The sequence below is a fragment of the Mchenga conophoros genome, linkage group LG15, assembly GCF_057382185.1.
Source record: "Mchenga conophoros isolate Kocher_MC1m ecotype Shallow Benthic linkage group LG15, M_conophoros_male_GT1.1, whole genome shotgun sequence".
Taxonomy (NCBI): domain Eukaryota; kingdom Metazoa; phylum Chordata; class Actinopteri; order Cichliformes; family Cichlidae; genus Mchenga; species Mchenga conophoros.
The window spans coordinates 21,882,294-21,897,982 of record NC_140540.1 but is presented as its reverse complement, the minus strand read 5'-3'; the positions used below and the strand labels follow the sequence as shown (position 1 = coordinate 21,897,982).

General features: G+C 44.8%; 1 protein-coding gene across 4 annotated transcripts; it reads left to right on the top strand.

Moving 5' to 3' along the window:
* The first annotated feature begins 2,170 nt into the window (after positions 1–2,170).
* On the top strand, positions 2,171–9,146 carry LOC146558298 (uncharacterized). Of its 4 annotated transcripts, none has more exons than XM_085246545.1 (9): positions 2,171–2,284; positions 2,479–2,817; positions 2,927–3,193; positions 3,374–3,469; positions 5,631–5,717; positions 5,804–5,832; positions 5,986–6,042; positions 7,647–7,709; positions 7,893–9,146. In XM_085246545.1, exons 1-9 carry the CDS (start codon positions 2,224–2,226, stop codon positions 8,007–8,009), a joined length of 1,116 nt encoding a protein of 371 aa, XP_085102671.1. In that variant the 5' UTR covers positions 2,171–2,223; the 3' UTR covers positions 8,010–9,146. The 4 variants fall into 4 exon arrangements, with proteins under 4 accessions (XP_085102671.1, XP_085102670.1, XP_085102673.1 ...); XM_085246544.1 differs by having other exon boundaries at positions 2,927–3,205; XM_085246547.1 differs by lacking the exon at positions 3,374–3,469.
* The last annotated feature ends 6,543 nt before the right edge of the window (positions 9,147–15,689 follow it).

Below are 15,689 nucleotides of genomic sequence, written 5' to 3'. Positions count from 1 at the left end.
ACCCACAGCTCGTGGTCCATAGGTGAGGGTTAGGACGTAGATTGACCCGTAAATTGACAGCTGCGCTTTTACACTCAGCTCTCTCTTCACCACGACGGACCAGTACAGTATACGTATCACTGCAGCCGCTGCATGAATCCATCTTTCACTCCCTTCTCCCGTCAAGTCTGCATCATTATTCTCTTTATTACAGTTTTTCTCAAATGCTAAAACACATGTCACAAACGTTACCACCAGGTCCCCCAATGTCCAAACACAACACCCTTCTCTAAAGCTACATAAACACAACCACACCTTCCCACTGCAAAACTCAAACTCCCACACCAAGAGAGCAGCTCAAAGCTGTCAAAACTGTAAACACTATACACAGCATTACACACTACAGCAAAACAATTGAAAACACAATGCTCAATTTGTGAGAAGGTTCTTTGTTTCATAACTGCCAATGCATATTTTAGAAACTATGCAGTAACGGATCGTCGTAGATCTCTGCAGAGGATTAGGCATTTAGATTTGTGAGTTTCATATGAGTAGTATAAATCTATAGAAAATCCTGCATGTACGTACACTACTGTAACACAACTCAATGCAAAAACAGAATCTATTGCACACAACAGTAATCTTGAAAACATGAACAGGGTGTGAAGTTTTTTTATTTACGTTATTCACACCACACACACACCACAATCACTGTGCGGCATCATGTCGCTGAGCTGTTGCTCGCATCTCGTCCGTAATGATGGTGCGAGGTTGTCTTGCTCTCCCTCCTGGACCTTCTCCTCTCCCATGTTGGCCTTCTCCTCTTCCTCGTTGGTCGCTCCTCTTCCTCCTCTCATTTGAACTCCTCTTCCTCATTGGCCTGCTCCTCTTCTTCCAGGGCCAGCTCTTCTCCCTCCTCTGCATCAAATTCCTCTTCCCCTGACTCTGCCTTCATCCATTGTGTTTGTTTGGAATCTTCAGCATACTGTGCACTCTGAACTTGCTTTTACATGTGGGTACAGCATTAGCAACAAGTGTCTTCAATTTTGAGACATTGTGTGTAGTGAATGACGCCAGGTGTGTTCCCTGTGTTCAAAGATTGGTGACTGTGGCAAGCATTTTGCATCACATGGGCTTTCATTTGAGAATATGAGCAGAGTTGTTTTGCAACATGTGTTTTAGCAAGGAAAAATGTGTTTAGATTTATGAGTACAGAGGGTTGTGTTTTGTGACTTGTGTCTTCATGTGACATGTGTCTATGGTACTGGAATATGGTGGCTACATTTAGTAAATGTGTTTAGACTACTGGTCATTTGGGTTACAGGATTGGCTTTTGTGTTTTAACATTTGAGAAAAACTGTATTGACTATGATACTTTACTATGCAAATTAACTTGATTTATTTTCAGACAGAACAAAAACATCTCAGTAAACCTCTCACAAACCTCACAAAAACAAGCAATGATGTAAATTAAACTCATCAGAGCTCAGTAAAGTTCAGAAGCTAAAAAACAAACAAACAAACAAACACTCAAACACAATAAAAAAAAACACAATATAATGAGCACATATACAGCTCAACCTTAATTCTGTTAGAAATAATAATTTAATAATTTAGTCACATCTCCTCTGTATTTGAACAATTTATGTTTCTTTTGTTTATCTAGTTGTTATTATAGAGTCAAACCTGAAGAGCTCTGATAATGTTGTTGCCGCCACTTTTTGAAGAAAACACTTCCTCTTGACTTCATCAGGAAGCAATTACTTAAGATTAAGAACAAGGAACAGGAAGATTTCAGTTGACTAAATCATCTTATCTGCTCTGTTTTATAAACTAAAATAATCTCTCAGACATCAAAAGTCAAATTTTATTGGGTTTAAGGAGTTTGACCTTTTAACTGTTGAAGAAATACATTTCTCACCTTCACCAAAAAATCTTTATAACAATGATGTGCCATACACATCATTATTATAAATACACTGTGGGAATGGACACAATGAGCATCTGCTAAATATAAATATAACGTCACTTTGTATAAAAAAAATTACACCATGAATTTCATACAAAGAGTGAGATACTCATTTATGAAATGTAGACTTCAGGAAAAAAGAGAACTAAAGACATTTTGCTGAGGAAGTGAAATCTCGCTACTGACAGGAAGTACAAAAGGTTTAAGTACTCATCAGTTCAGAGGGTGTGACAGTCGAGAGTGAGAACAAAAAAGAAGTGAGACAGAGAAGCACGATGGGTGAATTCAGATGGATTCAAATGTTTTTATGTCGGATGCTGATGATTCAGATCGCAGGTAAGAATACAGGAAACATTTTAATAGCAGTTAAAATAAATGTTATCAGTATTATTGCCAACACTAACTTTACAGTAAACAAGACAGCTGAGCATGCTCTATTTAGAAATGTATCTCAAATGATCTTCAGTCTGACTGTAAAAAATTCTTTATTCTAATTTATTTTTCACATTTCTCTTTAATCTTCTCAACAGTATCTGTAAATGAAACATCCATTTTTATGAAAGTTGGAGATGACGTCACTCTGCCTTGTCTAAATGTGATAGATGAGCAGAATAACTGTGATGGGACTACTTGGATCTTTACTTCAACAAGCAAACCAACAGTAGAGCTGATCACACTTGGACAGATTAGTGAAAAAGTCAAAACTAAATCAGACAGACTGAGTGTTACAGTGAACTGTTCTCTGCTTATAAAGAAGCTCACAGTCGAGGATGTTGGTTTTTATTATTGTCGACAATACAAACTAGGAAAAACACGAGCTGAGGACACTCTGGTTCATCAGTCGTTGGTTGATCTCTCTGTTATTACCTGTGAGTATTTACATCAAAATATTTTCATACTGTTCTCAAACATGACAACAATCATAGTTATTAAGATAACTTGACTAATTTGAGCTGTCTTTGTCTCCATCGTTGCCAGTGACTGAACATAAGGACACTGAGAAGGTGACGTTAAACTGCTCTGTGGTGAGAAATGAACAGTGTTGTCACACATTGAAATGGCTGCTTAAAGGTCAAGATGTGGACAAAGAGAACAAAGAAATTGTGATTTCACAGACTCACTGCTCCACTACTGTGTCTGTTCTGAAGAATAATTATTTATACTCATCAAGGGATGAAATACTCAAGTGTGAGGTGACTGATACTAAATCAGGAAGAGTACAGGTGTTTAGCTCACAGCCCTCAGGTGAGGAAACAGGTGAGATCCTGATCAAATGTTTAAAATGACTAAAATCACCTTAAATATTTATGTGATAGAAAAATGTAACATTTTAAGCAGAAAAAATGTTGTTCTATATAAAACATATAAAGCACACTATGAAACAAATTTTGAACATGCTTTTCCCCTATTTTTTCATTTATTCAGTTGACCCAAAAACAACAACAAAAATGAACAGTAAATCTGAAAGCGACACAACACCAGAAACAACCACAATAACAAAAAGTAGTCCTTCCATAACAGGTTAGATTATGATGATTAAGCTGACTACATTCATCAAAAATATCTGTTTGTTTGGAGCTTTAAGAAGACTTTTAAACTTTTGTTTTTAAATATTTATTTTCCATTTTGTTCCATTACATTAGAGACATCCAAAATAAGCCTCTTATCTTACAGGAAGCAGAAAATGATTGATTTTTGCAGTTCAGTGATTGATTCACTTCTGAATATCTTTGTAGTCATTGGAGATGTGATGTAGTGGAGATGTATTTATTAGGGGTGCAACGATACACAAAATTCACGGTTTGGTTCGGTTCGATACTTTGGTGTCACGGTTCGATATTTTTTCGATACAAAAAATGTTCATGCATTTTTAATTTGTCATTTATTAAAATTATAAATATATATTTTGACTCAAAAGTACAGTTTTTAAATTTAACCCTAACCCTTGTGCGTGTTTTTTATTTTGACAGCGAATGCGCACCTGCGGACCACTTATGTGCAGCCCTGGTTATTTAGCTCATCATATTGCAGCCACAGAAATTCTTTTGTCCATGAAACCATAAAGCTGCACTTTCTTTTTGCCTTATAGTCTGATTTGTCATAACTTCTCCGTTTTGTGGTAAGCTTTTCTTTGGCTGTCACTTCTTCACCCTGACCTGTCTTATTTGGCTCAGCAGAACTGAAATGCTTTTACACACGCACTCACATAAGCTCAGCGATTCTCTGCGCGATCAACCTCTCACATGTTTAAGCTTGCTGCAGGAGATTTCACTTGTCATGTTTGCATAGTAAGCTAACGATTAATAAGACGATGTCAGAGGAATTGGTGCACAAATTATCATCACTCACAGATCAGTGCTGTCGCTCTCTATACACAGTTCGCACGATTGCAAAGTGAAAGCAAAAAAACAAGCGCAAATTCAAACGCGACTTCAATATGTCACATATTGACAGTGGCTCACCGATGCCAATGACATAATTACCCAGCTACATTTCTGAAAGAATGCAAAAGCATTGACATATATTTTTCCTTCCTACAATAGCCGGACGGGCAGGGAAGAGATAGATTTTGGCAGCCCGACTGAAAAAAATCGCTAGCTCCGGGACGTCGGGCTAGCGATATTGCAAGCCCTGTATCTGATTGAGGAATCACTCATCTTTGGAAAAGAGAGTTTATTACAGAGAAACGGCTCTTTCCAAAATAAAAGCTATACTATCCGCTTCTTCTGGGCTATATTCTCAGCAGCATAAGGAGAATCATGTGCTAACAGCTGTCTAAATGACTCGGCTAAAGTTAGTAGCATGCTTGCTTTTTTTTGTCTGCTTCCACTTGTCTTTGCACTAGGATGATGTCGGCGTAAATGTGCAGTCATATTCGTTGTGTTCCCACTAGTGCTTTCAGGTTAATCTCGTTGAAATGACCTTAACGCCACAACACGGCAAATCTCCGTTAACGAGCTACCGCCGATCGCTCCGTGCATGGGGCTAGACGGCCAACACGTTAACGAGCTAACTGCGCTAACACACTAGTTCACACCAATGTAATTGAGCATTGCATGGCACATCCAACATACTGTTTTACTTTAGTCCATGACTCGCTTACCTTCAGGGTCATATGTCACATGAAAACCAAAATAATTCCAAACGCCAGATCTGAATGAGGTTCAATTTGCCTGTTGCAAGGAGAGCTTAACTTCTGTCTCGCTAGCTTGCCCTGCGCTCTTCCTTCTGACTATGCTGTTTGCGTTGAGCGCTCAGTGGATCTGCGCTCGACAGTGCAGGCTAGGCAGAGTAGTCGAACACAGATTCACTGAGCGCTCAACACAGACAGCATCGTCAGAAGGAAAGTTGATAAAATAAATTACAAATGTTGTATTGTTCGATACATATGCATACCGAACCGAAAGCACTGTATCGAACGGTTCAATATCGATACGAATATCGTTGCACCCCTAGTATTTATGTAGTCGGACAGTTTCTGCCTATAAAGTCACGTCTGAATTTAAACCTTCATGCAGTTCATGTTTTTCTCATCAACTCTCATCAAGTTATTGTGCATATATAGCATGTCACTTTAACCGCATTTTGTATGCAATTAAGCTGCATGAAAAGTTTTTCAAACATTTGTAAGAACTTTCATCCAAATATGTTTTTATGTTTCATTATATACTTTTTATTTCAGCTCTTTCATTGTACATCACTGGAGCTGTTGGTTTGGTTATATTGGTAATAACAGCTGTGTTTGTCATCAGATGGAAGAAAAATAAGGGTGAGAACATTTACAGATAAAACTTTTATAGATCAAGAGGGTTTGACAAATGTGGAGTTTTACAGTGAATATTTTTGTCTTTTCAGGAAACAAAACACAGAAGTATGAAAATGCTGTGAGTTTTAATATACATAATTAAGTGTTTGTTCAACTTACATTAAATAAGCAATATGTCAGCTTATCATTGAGGTGCCTTAACCTCGAGCTAAACTAGCATCACAGAGACAGTTTTCCTCCAGATGTAACTGGACTATGTCTTCTTTTTCAGGGACTGAGTTTGAAGCCCACAGAGACTCAATCTGCTCCTCAAACCATTCAGGACTTGGTGAGATCACACACTACACCCAGAGCAAAGTGTAAACCACTTTGTCTTTAATGTTTTCTCTAAATATAAATGCATAAGAAACATTGGAGCTATAGAAAGGATAAGGAAGTAAGATGATGCAACTGAACAGCAGTTTCAACACTGAACAGCAGTTTTAATGCAAAAATAACATTTTGAGACAGTTTACATGGACTGATTCTTATATAGCGCTTTTTTACTCTCCCAGAGTACTCAAAGTGCTCTATACAACATACCACATTCACACCCATGCATTCTCTAAACTGAGTGCTTCCTAACTACATTCTTACACATTCATACTCCGATGGATACATCAGAGAGCAACTTGGGGTTAGTATCTTGCCCAAAGATACTTGGCATGCAGACTGGAGGAGCCAGGGATCGAACCACCAACCTTACAATCAACAGGTGACCTGCTCTACCTCCTGTAGCTCAGGAGGTAGAGCAGGTCACCACAATATGCCACCTCATATGACCAGTGTTGGGGAGTAACGGAATACATGTACCGCCGTTACGTATTTAAAATACAAAATATGAGTAACTGTATTCCGTTACAGTTACCGTTTAAAAAGGTGGTATTTAGAATACAGTTACTTTGTTGAAATAAATGGATTACACTGCGGTACTTTCCTGTTTCATATTGTCGCGGGTCAGGACTGTTTGGGTTTTGTTTGACAGCTACGTTCTGTTGTTCCAGGCGGCAGCGTTACGGTTGCCATGGTTACAGGGCGACGCTCTATCTCTCGCGCGGCTGTGTGTTTCCTGGGTGAGAGAGCACCTTTTTGCTGTTGTTGTTGTTGTGCTAAGCTAACAGGCAGAATGCTACAAGAATAGCTCAAAAGAATGTAGCATCATGGGCAGTATAGTCCGTGTTGCAGGGAGAATGGACTGCCATACCCGTTATACCCGTGTCTGTGAGCAAGAGGAGGGAGAAAAAGGGGAGTGGAAAGGTACGAGTTGTCATCGAGAAAAAACGGGAGCTGGAAGCATGTAAATATAATAATAACCACTGCAGCCAAGAAGAGTGCCTGAGGAGCCCAGTTGTAAGTAAGCTATTAAGACTCGACTGTACACCGTGTTCTCCTCCGAAAACAATAAGTTCCGTTGGAGCAGCCTTTCAACGCCTTTCTCTGTCTCTCGCAAGAAAAGTTGACCCACACAACAAAGTAAAGCTATTTTTCGGCTGAAAGCCCAACACGGACCCCGCCGTATTAGTCAGAGGTCCCTTTACTAAGGTTCGGAGCCGCGGACCTTCAGTAATGGTAATAAATCACACAGCAATAGTACATTCACGTTGTTGTAAAAAGCATGATAATATATTAAGTAATCCAAAGTATTCAGAATAGGTTACTGTCATTGAGTAACGTAACGGAATACGTTACAGAATACATTTTGGGGCATTTATTCTGTATTCTGCAATGGAATACATTTTAAAAGTAACCTTCCCAACACTGCATATGACATTCAAGGTAGTTAAAGAGTTTTGAAGTGTTCAGCAGATGAAGAGTTGTTATTATTACGTGACACAGCATCACACATATTAGTGAGGTGACAGCATGTTCTGCTGTTTTTTTTTCATTGTGTAGGTGGAGCCTGAAGTTTCCTATGCCACCATCAGCTACACCAAGAATAGCAACAGTAAAACCCAGGTAAGCTGGCAAAGACTGTCTAATATGATTAATGTTGAATATGTGCAGAGGAAGAAGCTATTACATTTTTGATAGGCTTCAGATTACTTTCATCAAAATTGCAAAATAAGGCACTGAGGACTTCAACGTTATTCATTTATTCATGTTAGTTTATGTATCATACAAATTCCTTTTGTTTTTCAGGTTCATCGTGATGGTGAAGGCGATACTGTGACCTACAGCATGGTGAATGCTCCATCCTCTGCATCCACTGCTGATCCCAGCAACCTCTATTCTACTGTCAATGTTGCAATCACATAGCTCACACAGTTGGAGGAAGGACTCATATTTAATGAAGCAGTCGAATAAAGGACTCGTATTTAATGAAAAGGACATTTTGGTTTTGACTTGAGGCAGTGTGATAGCAACATGCTAATTAAGTTATTGCTGTTTGTAGCTAGATTGCTTCACAAGGTTGTCTTAATGTTGTTTTCATGGATGTTGAGCTTAATGTTTCCAAGAGATTTAATAAAATGCTGGTTATTGGAAGAGTGCCGAGCTGAAACCCCCACAGGCAACCCGTGCCCCCCCCCCCTCCCCCCCAACCAAAGAAACATCAACACCTAAATTAAAAAATTATCGTTTTTTACAATGTTTATGAAAATACAGTTGGTTTCGTTGCTACTTTTACATGACTATGAACTGCTCAGAATCTCTAAAAGACGGCTGGGTGAACAGAGAACACAATTATTACACCAGATATTCATGTTTATGTTTCCTTTTTTAGGTTAGCACACAACTGTGTAAATAAATGTCTCTTTCTCTCTTTGTCTCTCAAGACATTTTAAACATTTCATTGTATAAAGCTGAACCAGTATTTTTCCATAACTTAAAGCAAGTATCAATATTGTGGCGAGCTCAGAAAAGGAGGAGATGGAGGTGTCGTTCGGTCTTGCTTCCGTGAGCTAGCCAGGGAGCACAGCCGTTTATTAACAATTCCAGAAAACACTGCCGCTAGCTAATGCTCAGCGCGGCCACAGCACAGCAAAAAACAACAACACAGGGCGCCCTCTGACCCCCGGAAGGACACACCGTCGCAGCGAGAGGGCATCACCTGTCACCATGGCAACACAAACAAAACATCACTGTACAAACAGAACCCCGAACAGCCCCGACCCGCTACATAGCCCCCACCTTAGGGGTCAGTCGTCCCCGACGACCCCATTACCCCACACAAAGTCCTACAAATGTCCAGGTGCCTTCTTTTGGCGCACCGGCCAGTCACGACCGGCAGGGGAAAAGTCACTCGGGTCAGAACATGGGGTGCCACCATCATCCTCTGCCCCGCCGTCTGCCGGAGCGAGCGGTCGGTACGGTGAGAGCCTGTCCCGGTGCAACACCACCATGCGCCCCGGGCCCGGCATGCGGATACAGTACACCACGTCAGTTAGCCGCTCCACGACCTCCGCCGGCCCTTGCCAAGTGACTGCAGAGTTTGGGGGACACTCCTCTCTTGCGAACTGGGCAGTACACCCAAACCTTGTCGCCAGGCATGAAACCCCCCCCCCCCCCCCCCCCCTCGGCACTTGGTGTCGTAGGCTCTTTTCTGTCATTGGCCTGGGCCTGGCGGGTGTAGTCATGAACCACCTGCAGCCGCTCCCTCAGCCTCCTGTAGTAGTCCATCTCAGGCCCCCACCTGAACCAGCGTCGCGTCGGCCTCCTGCTCCCGCTTCAGCTGCTGTGCTGTCAACAGGAGCCACCCCCTTCCGCCGGCTGTGGCCTGAGCAGTAGCCACCCCCAGCACCTCCTGGGCCCGCTCCTCCTGTCGCAGGCAGTAGCGGCACTTGACGGCTACGCAGGGCCGTCTGGAGAGGGCATCAGCGTTGCCATGCTGTCGACCTGGCCAATGCTGGATCTCGAAGTCATAGCCCTGAAGGACCTCCAGCCAGCGGGCCACCTGCCCTTCTGGGTGTTTGAAGTTCAGGAGCCAAGTCAGAGATGCATGGTCAGTGCGCAGGAGGAACCGGCAGCCATGCAGATATGGCTGGAAGTGCCGCACCACTAGCACCACGGCCAGCAGCTCCCGCCTGGTCACGCAGTAGTTCCTCTCGGCTCGCCCCAAGGCACGACTGAAGTACGCCACCACCCGTTCTCCAGCCTCATCCTGCTGGGAGAGGACCGCCCCGACCCCTACAATGCTAGCATCAGTGTCCACAATGAAAGGTTGCCGGGCGTCGGGGTAGGCCAGGACTGGGGCTCTGGTGAGGGCCTCCTTCAGCTGTGCAAAAGCCGCAGCACAGGCATCCCCCCAGCCAAACAGCTGTCCCTTGTCAGTCAGGCGGTGGAGGGGGCTGGCCATTGTCGCGAACCCTTTGATGAACCAACGGTAGTAGGAGGCTAGGCCCAGGAAGTTCCGCAGTTCTTGGACGTTCGAGGGAGTCGGCCAGTCCCGGACCGCTGCCACTTTTGCGGGGTCAGTGGCGACACCTCGAGCGCTGATCACATGGCCCAAGAACGTGGTCTCTCTCGCCAACAGGCGGCATTTCGCGGGGTTGAGCCGCAGCCCAACTCGTCGGATGGCACTCAAGACCTCTCTCAGGTGAGACAGTGCACTGTCGAAGTCACCACCGGGCACCACCAGGTACACAATGCAGCGGCTACGAGGGATATCCACGAGCACCCTCTCCATCAGCCTCTCAAACGTCGCTGGCGCATTGCAGAGCCCAAATGGCATGACCCTGAACTGCCACAGCCCCTGTCCAATGGTGAATGCAGTCTTAGGCCTTGCGTCGGGGGCTAGCTCCACCTGCCAGTAACCGCTGCGTAGGTCGAGGGAGCTGAACCAACTGGAGCCAGTAACGTAAATAGGGCCTCGTCGATCCGCGGCAGCGGGTACGAGTCCTTCTTGGTGACTGCATTGAGACGGCGAAAGTCCACACAGAACCTCGGGCTGCCATCCTTCTTCCCCACCAGAACCACGGGTACCGCCCATGGGCTATTGGATGGCTCGATCACCCCAGCCGCAGCCATCTCACGGATCTTCTCCTCCGCTACCTGCCGTTTTGAGAGGGGCAGCCGGTGTGGGCGCAGACGGATGGGCTGAGCAGAGCCGGTGTCGATGGTGTGCTGGACCAGACTCGTCTGCCTACAGTCCTTGTCACTGGCGGCAAAGATGTCCACATTCTCGTCCAGGAGGCACCTCAACCGCTGGCGCTGGTCGACGTTGAGGCCTACGCAACTGCGCTGCCAAAGGTCATCGACAGCCTCGATGGTCTCGGTCGAAGGAGGTTTGTCGGGCTGAGAGGCTGAGGCGAGTGGAGATCTGGGGACTGGGGGTGAAGATGACCCAGAGCCACCGGCATCCGAAATCTGCTGAGCAGCAGCTGCCTGACGCCTGTCTCGTCTGGTCCCCACTCCCTACTTTTGGCCGGGCTGGAGGGCAAAAGTCTCTGCGCCAAGAGTGACAGCTAGCTTCGCGGTGTCGACGCAGGCCCTCCAGCGGCTCAGCAGATCCAGGCCAATGATGCACTGGTCTTGAATGTCGGCGAGCCAGAAGTCGTGCACCAGCTCTAGATCCTTCACTCGGATCCGCAACGGTTTCTTCCCCCGCATAACAGTTTTCTCCCCCGTCACTGTCAGCAGCTGGGTGTCCGTGGGCAACCAACCCTTCACCAGTGGCCCAGATGTTTCAGGGAGCACGCCAGGTCGTAGCAGGGAAATGGTAGACCCTGTGTCCACCAGGGCCTGGCACGGCTGGTCCTCAACACAGCAGCTCAGGTAGAGTCCTTTGAGGTGCCCAACTTGGCCCACCACTGTGCATCGTCCTTGGAGGGGGGCAGGAAGCTGGAGTGGTGGTCCCCTCGCTACACCGCTCCCTCCTCGTTTCCCTGAGGCTGCGTAGTTCTGGTCTTCGGGGCTGGTGCTGGGCAGTGACGCGCCACGTGGCCAGGCTCATCGCACCGGTAGCAGCGGTCGGTCGACGAGGACGCCTCCGGGGCACCGAGGGTTGCAGCTGGGAAATCTCGGCGACCTCCCCCTCCCCGTCGCAGTCTGCGGCTCTGATTTGGGGGTAGTTTGGGGGGGGGGGCACCTGCTGGTTAGGTCGCGAGGTGAGCACTGGCTCGGCCCTTTCAGCCTCAAGGAGCGCCTCACGGAGGGTCTGAGGCATGGCCAGGCGGACGTGTTGGTGTAGTCGCTCTGGGAAAAGTCCTCGCAGAAAAGCATGCAAGCTAAGCTCCTCACAGGCTGCTGCTGGAAACTCCGGGTAGCCACGACGAGCATACAGCAACACGTCTGCTGCAAAGGTGCCCAGGCCTCCCCCGGTCGACGGCTCTGGTTGGTCAGCTGCTCTCTGCTCTGATCAGTGGAGTGCCGCTGCCCGAATCGCCTCTCGAGTGTCGCGGTGAGGGCCTGGAGCTCATGCTGCTCTGCCGGGGCTAGGTCGAGGAGTATCTGCAGTGCATCTCCCTCTAATGCTAGCGCTAGGTGTGTAGCAGTCTCCTCTTCGCTCCAGCCACTATGTCTGGTGGCCAGCCGCACTTGTGAGAGGTAGGGCTCTAGCGGGGTTAGCCCGTTGTATTTCGGTACCTTAACTGGCGTGGTAGGCATAACTGCTCGTGGCTGGGGGCTCGGCGTGCGGGTCGACAGAGGTAGCCCATGAAGCATTGCCCTAGCATCTGTCGCGATGGGCCGCCGCCGCAGTGCGCTCGCGCCATCGGGACATGTCGGGGGACTTACATGGCCGCTCACATACTCTCTCTTCAATCGCCAGTTTCCCAGGCGGGGAATGTTCTCCTCGACAGCTTGCTCCAGCCTCTGAATGTCTCTCTCCATTATGGCGAGGGTGAGCTATCCCAATTCTGACACCAATGTGGCGAGCTCAGAAAAGGAGGAGACGGAGGTGTCGTTCGGTCTTGCTTCCGTGAGCTAGCCAGGGAGCACAGCCATTTATTAACAATTCCAGAAAACACTGCCGCTAGCTAATGCTCAGCGCGGCCACAGCACAGCGAAAAACAACAACAACACAGGGCGCCCTCTGACCCCCGGAAGGACACACCTTCGCAGCAAGAGGGCGTCACCTGTCACCATGGCAACACAAACAAAACATCACTGTACAAACAGAACCCCGAACAGCCCCGACCCGCTACAATATCTACATGTATCCAAAAAACCATTCAGTTCTCTGTAGCTAAAATAGCAATAAAATAAAGATCTGTCTCTGTTCTGTAATCCATTTGCTTTCTTTATGGACGTATTTTGTGCTACTAAGGTCTTACTTCATTACATTGATTAGCCAAAACATTTAAACCACATTTGTAATATAGTGTAGGTTTGCTTTGTGCCTCCAAAATAGCTCTGAAATACAGCAGCATGAATATGAACATCTAAGGCTTTTCTTGGCGTTCGTGGGACCAGAATGAGCATTTGAGCTGTCAGAGCTTTAGCAGCACAAATGCTCAGTCAGGCTGGGAAATTGGAGTGAAAATTTAGAAATGCATCAAAAAAACAACAACAACTCAATCCAATTTTTGTTTTAGTTATGTCTCTAAAGACACAGATGCAGCTATATTTTAAAGATATTATTATGTTAAAAATGCTTCATATGTCTATGTTAAGTTTTCATTTGAAACTGACATTATTATTTTTTTATTTAAGGGAACAAAACGGTTTTATAAAATAACATCAGGTATCAAAAGATTGTGTTTCTGATATCTGTTGTTTACTAACAACTGTAGATCTGTCTGTCAGTCTTCTGCTCACTGTCCTCAAGACCTCAAGGTACTTAAATTCCTCCACTTGGCAGCAACTTGTCCCTGACCTGGAGTGGGCACTCCACCCTTGTCCAGTGGAGAAGCACGGTCTCGGACTTAGAGTTGCTAAATCTCATTCTGGCCACTTCACACTTCATCATCTGCAAAAAGCAGAGACGAGATTCTGAGGCCACCAAAGTGGAAGCCTCAAATCAGTCAGGACTCGGTGAGATCCCACAGTGTTAAAACCACTTCTTCTTTTATGTGTTTTCTAAATATAAATGTATGTGACTCATTGTGAGAGAGTGCAAATGATAGAGCATATACATTATAAAATAGTGGAACAGACATTGAGTGTCGAAACCTTACGTCACAGGTCAAAACACGTCATGATTTTCCACACATTTCTTTACAATCTAAAGATTGTGACACTTTCTGAATCACCACACCAACTACATATGCAACTGGCTTGATCATTTAGTGATATAAAAAATGCATTTACTAAAGGGCACATAGCTCCAACAGAGGCATTAATGAAGAAAAAATATAATTCAACTGCATCTTACACAGCATTAGAAAAAAGAAACATCTGAGTGGCAGAAAAAGCCTCCCAAACACAAGAGAAACGGTGATGTTAACTAATTTACACAGTAGTATATTAGTAGTAGTATTCTAAAAAGCTAAATCAATACAAAAATATAATTAAATAAAGGCAATAAAATGTGCACATTTATCAAACATGGTGTATAGCTTAGTCTTACATCTGTCAGAGATAACTTAGAGTGTTAACCATTTATGCTTTTGATATTGTCTGCATGTTATTATAGAGTCACACCACCAGAGCTCTGATGCTTTTGCTGCCACATTCTGATGAAAATACCTCAACTTGGCCTCATCATAAAGACATTTCTAAAGATTAACAAGGATAATAACTCTAGATAATGATCATGTATAGCTAATATTAAGTAATGGCATTAAACTATCTAAACAAATCATCTCTAGGTGGGTGTTAACAAAAACTTGACTTCCTCGATAGAGACTATTTTCTTCCAGATGTAAAAGGACTCTTCCTGTTATTCATGGACTGAGTTTAAACCCTACAGATGAGGACATGGTGAAATCACACACTGCACCCAGAAATCAAACCACTTCTTCTTTTATATGTTTTCTAAATATGAACGCATGAGACTCACAAAACATACAGATGTTAGATGATGCATCTGGATAACAGTGGGACAGACCATGAGTTGTAAAACCTCAGTTCAGAGGTCAAGCACTGTTTAGGAGACTTTGATACCATAAAGCGTTCACTGTATGAAGAGATGTTATTGCTACATGACAGTGTCACATGTTACTGATGAGTCACAATGCTCTTGCCTACTCTGTGTAGGTGGATCCTGAAGTTTTGCGCCATCCGCTACACAGCTCCTCCCACTAGTGTCATTTGCTCTATACAGTGGGGCAAAAAAGTATTTAGTCAGCTACTGATTGTGCAAGTTCCCCCACTTAAAATGATGACAGAGGTCAGTAATTTGCACCAGAGGTACACTTCAACTGTGAGAGACAGAATGTGAAAAAAAAAATCCATGAATTCACATGGTAGGATTTGTAAAGAATTTATTCGTAAATTAGGGTGGAAAATAAGTATTTGGTCACCTCAAACAAGGAAAATCTCTGGCTCTCACAGACCTGTAACGTCTTCTGTAAGAAGCTTTTCTGTCCCCCACTCGTTACCTGTATGAATGGCACCTGTTTGAACTCATCATCTGTATAAAAGACACCTGTCCACAGCCTCAAACAGTCAGACTCCAAACTCCGCCATGGCCAAGACCAAAGAGCTTTGGAAGGACACCAGGAAAAGTATTATAGACCTGCACCAGACTGGGAAGAGTGAATCTACAATAGGCAAGCAGCTTGGTGTGAAAAAATCAACTGTGGGAGCAATCATCAGAAAATGGAAGACATACAAGACCACTGATAATCTCCCTCGATCTGGGGCTCCACGCAAGATCTCATCCCGTGGGGTCAAAATGATCATGAGAACGGTGAGCAAAGATCCCAGAACCACACGGGGGGACCTGGTGAATGACCTGCAGAGAGCTGGGACCAAAGTAACAAAGGTCACCATCAGTAACACACTACAACGGCAGGGAATCAAATCCCGCAGTGCCAGACGTGTTCCGCTGCTGAAGCCAGTGCATGTCCAGGCCCGTCTGAAGTTTGCCAGAGAGCACATGGATGATACAGCAGA

What these genes read in the sequence shown, in the direction of transcription:
- LOC146558298 (XM_085246544.1), top strand. Translation starts at nt 2,224, where the DNA reads ATGGGTGAATTCAGATGGATTCAAATGTTTTTATGTCGGATGCTGATG. An exon ending in TGATCTCTCTGTTATTACCT is followed by an intron (nt 2,818 to 2,926) that starts GTGAGTATTTAC and finishes CATCGTTGCCAG; the next exon opens with TGACTGAACATAAGGACACT. An exon ending in AAGTAGTCCTTCCATAACAG is followed by an intron (nt 3,470 to 5,630) that starts GTTAGATTATGA and finishes TTTTTATTTCAG; the next exon opens with CTCTTTCATTGTACATCACT.